Source organism: Mauremys reevesii, linkage group 24, assembly GCF_016161935.1.
Source record: "Mauremys reevesii isolate NIE-2019 linkage group 24, ASM1616193v1, whole genome shotgun sequence".
Lineage (NCBI taxonomy): Eukaryota > Metazoa > Chordata > Testudines > Geoemydidae > Mauremys > Mauremys reevesii.
Window position 1 is genome coordinate 13,934,084 of NC_052646.1, and position 8,216 is coordinate 13,942,299.

The window sequence follows — 8,216 nt, forward strand, 5'->3', positions numbered from 1 at the left end:
CCCCACCCCTGTCCAGTGTCCACTCCCACTTCTCACAGGGGAATGCTCTGTCTCGGACAGGTGGATGGGGTGTTCCACAATCTCCCGGTGATCACGGCCAACAGGCGGCTCCAAGCATATCAGCATGGTACTAACATCCTGGTGCAAACCGACTGTTCCACAGCGATACCAGGCCCACACGTGTGGCCTGTGTAGGAACTACAGTGGATGGCAGCAAATTCCCGCTCCCCAGTGGCAGGACAGCCTCTGATGTGGCAGCATTTGGCTCTGCTTGGGAAGTCCAGGTCCCAGGAGCATCATGTGCAGACAGATGTGATGGGAACAGCTGTCCAGTTTGTGAGGAGAGGAAGAAGGACGTCTTCAAACAGTGCCACTACTGCGGGTTGCTTACAGCCCCTGACAGCCCCTTCACTGCCTGCCACGGCACGGTCAGCCCCAGCGTGTATTTCAGCAACTGCCTGTATGATCTGTGCCTGGGAAAGGGGGACTCCCAGGTCCTGTGCCAGAGCATCCACAGCTCCGTGACGGCCTGCCAAGAGGCCCAGGTCACCATCCTGCCCTGGAGGAGCGCCTCCTTCTGCCGTAAGTCCATGCTACTGATGGAGCTCAGGTAGCCAAGGTGCGCTGGGTGCGGGACAAAAGGGGAGAGGGAGACAGCATTTATGGGAACAAAATTCCAGAATTCATAGACTCTTTCAGTGTGAACCAGCAACCTCAGGTGTCCTTTTCCCCTCCTTCCTGTGCTGTTTTCCTCTCCTTTATGTCTCTCTCCCTCTAGCCTGTGGTATGAGATCTGTCCAGTGAATAATTATTCCTCTCTCCATTTAAGCTGTAGGCTGCCCTGCCAACAGCCACTATGAGATCTGTGCTGACCTCTGCACTATCGCCTGTGCTGGAAACATCATGGATTGCCCGGAGACCTGTGCCAAAGGCTGCACATGTCACAATGGCTTCTTCTTCGATGGCCAGGGCTGTGTGACTCAGGAAAGCTGTGGATGCTTCAAAAAGGGGAGATACTACAAGGTACAGCCTCAAGTGGTCTGGGTCTAATGTAAATTTTGCTTTATACACATCTTAAATCCTACACTAGTCAGGGAAAGGGTTTGCTATAATGGATCAGAGCACTGGCCCATCCAACCTGGCATCCCAGCTCTGCTAGTACTCAGTGCCCAAAGTTCCAAAAAAGGCAAGAAGATTAAACACACTTTGCTTGTTATGGAGAAACTGAGGCATAGAATGGGGCAGTGACTTGCTCATGGCCACACAGTGAGCCAGGAGCGGATGGCAGGATAGAACCTAGGCATTGTTCCTGGCCCTCAGACCAGCACTTAACCCATTAGAATAATAGGGCTGGAAGGGACCATGAGAGGTCATCTTGTCCAGTCCCTTGCACTCATGGCAGGACTACGTATTATCTAGACCATCCCTGACAGGTGTTTGTCCAACCTGCTCTTAAAAATCTCCAATGATGGAGATTCCAGAACCTTCCTAGGCAATTTAATCCAGTACTTAACCACCCTGACAGTTAGGAAGTTTTTCTTAATATCCCTTGCTGCAATTTTAGCCAATTGCTTCTTGTCCTATCCTCAGAGGTTAAGAAGAACAATTTTCTCCCTCCTCCTTGTAACAACCTTTTATGTACTTGAAAACTGTTATTATGTCCCCTCTCAGTCTTCTCTTTTCCGGACTAAACAAACCAGTTTTTCAATCTTCCCTTATAGGTCATGTTTTCTAGATCTTTAATCATTTTTGTTGCTCTTATCTAGACTGTTTCCAATTTGTCCACATCTTTCCTGAAATGTGGTATCCAGAACTGGACTCAATACTCCAGTTGTGGCCTAATCAGTGAGGAGTAGAGTGGAAGAATTACTTCACGTGTCTTACTTACAACACTGCTAATGCATTCCAGAATGGTGTTAGCTTATTTTGCAACACGGTTACACTGTTGACTCATATTTAGCTTGTAGTCCACTATGGCCCCCAGATCCCTTTCGCAGTACTCCTTTGGAGGCAGTCATTTCCCATTTTCTATGTGTGCAACTGATTGTTCCTTCCTAAGTGAAGTACTTTGTATTTGTCCTTACTGAATTCCATCCTGTTTACCTCCGAGCATTTCTCCAGATTGTCCAGATCATTTTGAATTATAATCCTGTCCTTTGAAGCACTTCCAATCCCTCCTAGCTTGGTATAATCTGCAAACTTTATAAGTGTACTCTCTATGCCATTATCTAAATCATTGATGAAGATATTGAACAGAACTGGACCCAGAACTGATCCCTGCGGGACCCCACTCATTATCGCTTCCAACAGGACTGTGAACCATGGGTAACTACACTCTGGGAATGGTTTTCCAATGAGCTATGCACTCACCTTATCCAGCTAGGTTGTATTTCCCTAGTTTGTCTATGAGAAGGTCATGCGAGACAGTATCAAAAGCCTAACTAAAGTCAAGATATACCACATCTACCACTTTTCCAATATCCACAAGGCTTGTTATCCCATCAAAGAAAGCTATCAGACAGCCTTTAGGCAGAGAAATAATGTTATGACACAATATGCACATTCACACACCTCACCACACAGCTCTGGGTTTAGCACTGCCAGAAAAATTATAAAGAATTGTTTCCAGTTCCATTGCATTATTTCCCCTTTCCAGACATCCCCTTAGCCCAGTCAGGCGGTCCTGATAAACAAGTGCCAGCAAAGCTGCACCTATATTCCCACCTGAGGGGTGACCTGTGAAGCCCACAGCTGCTCCAGAGGAGAAACCTGCATCAGCCAAGGTAAAGGACAGTCACTGATTGCAACATGCCTGAGGGGTTATTGCACAAAAAGTGAGTAAAGTAGTTGTGATTATGTCTCCTCACCCTTTTCACTTCCTCTTCCCCTTTATTTAGCCATGAACCCTGAGCCATAATATTACAGAATTTTAACTTGAAAGATGAAAAGCCTTGTTGGGTCAGAGTGTCTGCTGAGTCCTGCTTCTGGCGTGTGCAGCCGAGTAGGGTGGGCAGCTGTCAGGGAGCTTATTAAAACCTGGGGGCTGCTCAAAATGGAGCCTATTGGCTGTAGCCTCATAGGGGCCATCAGTCAGCTGGGCACTGTCAGAGCCCATCACATCCCAGCTACTCTGCTTTGCCTGCTCAATGCTGTCCACAACATGCCCCTCTGGGCTGCACCACCTCTGCTAGGCATTGCGGGGAAGAAGACACAGGAGACCACTTTGCTGGCTCTACGCCAGGAAAGGTCTCACCCAGGCAGGGATTTCCCCAGCAGGGGACTTGTGAGAGATTTGTGAAGGGTGCATGGGAGTAGATAGATAGATAGGTAGAGTGTATGGAGAGAGAGAGAGAGAGAGAGAGAGAGAGAGAGAGAGAGAGAGAGAGAGAGAGAGAGAGAGGATGTATGGGGATAGATAGATCATTCGGTCCATTTCACAAACATTTCACATCCTATTAAGAAGTAGGATTCCAAGGACACGAAATTTCATCCTGGTTTTCGCACCACTCTCAGCCCCCTTTCTGCTCTAATATATAACTGATTAGTCTGGTGTTTCTTGTCTTTCTATTGTCTTCCCCCACTAGATATTCCAAAGCCATCCTGCAGTGTGGTTTGCTGCAGGGAAGGAACTATTTGCAAGATGATAAATGGGCAGCCAGAGTGTGTGCCAGTCTCTCAGGCCACGTGCTGGGCCAGGGGATACTTGCATTACCACACCTTCGATGGATGGGCGTATGATTTCCACGGCACCTGCAACTACACGGTGGCCAAGACCTGCAGAGATGACTCCGTCCTGCCCTCCTTCCATGTCACGGCCAAGAACGAGAACAGGGGGAACACACAGGTCTTCTACATTGGGTCGGTGACTGTCCAGGTGGATGGAGTCACCATCACAGCAGCGAGGGCTGAGGTCGGCTTTGTGTGGGTGAGTGTTGGGCACGCACATCCACCCTGCTCCTATGCCCACCCTGTAGGCTTTCCTAAATAGAGGGCAGGAAACTGCACCCCCGACCTCCGCATAGAATTGCAAGCTAGACAACGTCTGGCATAGTCAGTACCTCGAAAAAAATACCCCAAGGTGTTGCAGTGGGTATTATCATTGATTTAGTAGGTGCTCTGCCACTGTATCTGTGTTGTCACCCCTGTACCAGCACTTTGATAGGGGGCGCTGTGCTATTTAGATGTGTAGGTGTCTCAGTAGCAAGACTGTCCCGTCAGAGTCACTGATCCTAATCTGGTGCTAGAGGGTACTGTGCTGAGGAGAGCAGGTTGGGTGGCTCAGTGTGGGGAGCTGTCAGCTCTGTCACAAGCACACAGGATCTACACACCATATAAAGTGTAGATCTGAGCATTCAGTCATGACATATCCCACAGCATGTCGTGCAGGAGCAGGGCAAATCCCAGCTCCACTGAGTCCATCCTTCCGCAAATTCCCCAACAGTTTCTAATGTAACAGGTGAGATCCCACCTGATGAGAATCCCCACTCTTGGATCCAGGAGGACACTGCCTGAGCTCTAAGATATGGGGAAACTCTGAGGCACATCTCGGCAGCTCAGGGCCTTTGTACTACAGAGCCATCTCCAACCTGAGGTACCTCAGGAGCCCCAGAACATTGTAGTCAGCTTCTTGAGATCTCTCGCCCCTCAAGTGATGCTGCTAACAGCTCTCACCAACACAGCCTCCTCTCCCAGTGGAGCCGCTCCCTAACAGCTCTAACCAATGCAGCCCCTGTCATTTACAGCAGCTCCCAGCAATTCTGATCGCCAGCCCTTTCATCTACAATGGGCAATACGGAAATCACAGGTCCACTATTGGAATTGATTGGAAAAAAATCCAGTAAATAGCAATGGAACCAACTCATAATTTTCAATGAATCTGGACCCAAATCTGAACCAATATTAAGTTATAGCTTCATACTAGATAGAGCTGACTGGAGAAAGTTAATTTGGGAGATGATTTCAGTTATTTGACAATAAGCTTCATTCCAATATGGAATTAAAACCAAAAATTACTAAATTTTTTGGGAAGGGAAATGAAGTCCTGGCTCCAGGTCAGTCTTTGAAATCTGCTTGGATTCCATCAAAACGTCATTGAAAAGGAACCATCTCCTGAAAACTTTTGGATTTTGAAGAATAGGCAAATACTAGCGAAAAATTGTATCTGAGAAGATTTCAGAGTGGTAGCTGTGTTAGTCTGTATCAGCAAAAACAACAAGGACTCCTTGTGGCTTCTTAGAGACTAACACATTTATTTGGGCATAAGCTTTCATGGGCTAGAGCCCACTTCATCAGATGCATGAAATGAAAAATACAGGAGCAGGTGTAAATACGTGAAAGGATGGGGGTTGCTTTACCAAGTGTGAGGTCAGGCTAACGAGATAAATCAATTAACAGCAGGATACCAAGGGAGGAAAAATAACTTTTGAAGAGGTAAGATAGTGGCCCATTGCAGACAGTTGACAAGAAGGTGTGAGTAACATCAGGGAGAAATTATTAATTGGGAAAATAAGTTTAGGTTTTGTAATGACCCATCCACTCCCAGTCTTTATTCAGGCCTAATCTGATGGTATCCAGTTTGCAAATTAATTCCAGTTCTGCGCTTCACGTTGGAGTCTGTTTTCATTTTTTGTTGAAGAATTGCCACTTTTAGGTCTGTTACTGAGTGACCAGAGAGGTTGAAGTGTTCTCCTACTGGTTTTTGAATGTTATGATTCCTGATGTCAGATTTGTGTCCATTTATTCTTTTTGCGTAGAGACTGTCTGGTTTGGCCAATGTACATGTCAGAGGGGCCTTGCTGGCACATGATTGCATATATCACATTGGTAGATGTGCAGGTGGATGAGCCCCAGATGGTGCGGCTGATGTGCTTAGGTCCTATGATGGTGTCCCTTGAATAGATATGTTGACAGAGTTGGCACCGGGGTTTGTAGCAGGGTTTGATTCCTGGGTTATGTGCTGTGTAGTTGCTGGTGAGTATTTGTTTCAGGTTGGGGGGCTGTCTGTAGGTGAGGACTGGCCTGTCTCCCAAGGTCTGTGAGAGTGAGAGATCGTCCTTCAGGATAGGTTGTAGATCCTTGATGATGTGCTGGAGAGGTTTTAGTTGGGGGCTGTAGTAGACGGCTAGTGGCATTCTGTTACTTTCTTTGTTTGGCCTGTCTTGTAGTAGGTGACGTCTCAGTACCCTTCAGGCTCTATCAATCTGTTTCTTCACTTCACCAGGTAGGTATTGCAGTTTTAAGAATGCTTGATAGAGATTCTGTAGGTGTTTGTCTCTGTCTGAGGGAACAGAGCAAATGCAGTTGTATCTTAGAGCGTGGCTGTAGACAATGGATCATATGATGTGGTCTGGATGAAAGCTGGAGGCATATACTAATTTCTACCTACTATTACTCGCACTTTCTGGTCAATTGTCTGTAATGGGCCACTGTCTTACCACTTCAAAAGTTATTTTTCCTCCCTTCGTATCCTGCTGCTAATTGATTTATCTTATTAGCCTGACATCACACTTGGTAAGGCAACCCCCATCCTTTCATGTGTTTATACCTGCTCCTGTATTTTTCATTTCATGCATCCGATGAAGTGGGCTCTAGCCCACGAAAGCTTATGCCCAAATAAATTTGTTAATCTCTAAGGTGCCACAAGGACTCCTTGTTGTTTTATCTGAGAAGAGGTCACTTTGTAAATGAAAGACCTGTGCACTCAGTTGTGACCTTTGCCCTTTCTTTCTCACTGCGAAGGTGAATAACACCAGGGCCCACTTACCCGTCTCCCTTCAGATCTATCAGAGCGGCACCTCCCTCATACTCTGCACCAACTTCAACCTCAGGGTGTACTATGACTGGGACAATCACTGGGACAATAACAAGGTCACCGTCCTTAATGACTTCTCCGACAGCCTGTGCAGCAACTATAACGGGGACCCCTCTGATAACTTCCGGACTCCGGACGGGGGACTTTGCTCCCAGTGTCACCGCCCTGGGGAAAAGCTGGGCAGTGGAAGATGAGGATTAGTTTTGCTGGCACGATTGCATTGGAGGTTGCAGACCCTGTGCCGCCGGCATAGCCAGAAAGTACAAGGAGGAGGCCTCGTGCGGCCTGATAACCAAGATCTCATATGAGCCCTTCAGCCAGTGCTACAGCAAAGTGGATCCTACAGTCTACTTGGACAATTGTGTGTATGATCTGTGCCACAATGACGGCTATAGGAAGGCGCTATGCAGGGGCGACCCGTCTATATAGGCAAACTAGGCAGTCGCCTAGGCTGCTAAGTTAGATGGGGTGCCAAATTTGAGGGAAAAAATCAAATTTAAAAAAAAAAGAAAGAAATGAAAAAGATGAAAAAAATACAAATAAGATAACGAAGATTTCATTATTTCAATTCCAGTGCACGTACAGAGGGAATATGAATTATAATTCATTTCTCTACATTTCGGAGAATTTATTAATATGTCAAATCTTTTATTTTCTGCAAAAATAAATAATATTTTAGCAAAACATTTTTTCAATTTGCGACATAGGGTCAAGATGACCCACTCTGCAATTTTGATAAGCAATAAGTCAGCCACAATGAAACACATCCACCAGTGGCAAAAGCTGCAATGCTCATGACACTTAACTCAAATATACATCAAGGTCGCATAGCTGGAAATTCATGTAGAGTGGAGATATCACGAGTTGATATATGTTAAACCATCATTTTAACATACGTCGCAGGTAGATGGTTAAGAATCAAGAGAATACTGTAGAAAATTGTGTTTCTTGGTGCCAAAGAATAAGGAAACATCTTTCAACAAACTGTGAGTATCTTTAAGCGTTATTAAACCTTAGTGTTATTATTGGGCTGCATAATTATGAACTTTTCTTTGTTATAACTGGTTCTCATGTAATAAATAAGGTCTATAAGAGAAAAGTAACAGTGTTAACTCTTAATAGACTATGTAAGTGATGACGTCACACTCCAAACTCGTAACCGTGAGGAAGGGGATTACTTTCCAAACAACCGGTGTCAGGTTATAATGTAGAAAAAGGTCATTTTGTTTCCGTGTAAACGTTGTAACTCAGGGTACGTCTACACTACGGGACTATTCCGAATTTGCATAAACCGGTTTTGTAAAACAGATTGTATAAAATCGAGTGCGCGCGGCCACACTAAACACATTAAATCGCTGGTGTGCGTCCATGGTCTGAGGGTAGCATCGACTTCTGGAGCGTTGCA

At 45.9% G+C, this 8,216-nt stretch overlaps 1 protein-coding gene across 2 annotated transcripts; it reads left to right on the top strand.

Moving 5' to 3' along the window:
• The first annotated feature begins 3,486 nt into the window (after positions 1-3,486).
• On the top strand, positions 3,487-7,005 carry LOC120390202 (IgGFc-binding protein-like). Of its 2 annotated transcripts, none has more exons than XM_039512628.1 (2): positions 3,487-3,925; positions 6,739-7,005. In XM_039512628.1, exons 1-2 carry the CDS (start codon positions 3,641-3,643, stop codon positions 7,003-7,005), a joined length of 552 nt encoding a protein of 183 aa, XP_039368562.1. In that variant the 5' UTR covers positions 3,487-3,640. The 2 variants fall into 2 exon arrangements, 1 of the variants encoding a protein (XP_039368562.1); XR_005591032.1 differs by having other exon boundaries at positions 3,912-3,925; positions 6,778-7,005.
• Positions 7,006-8,216: the final 1,211 nt, after the last annotated feature.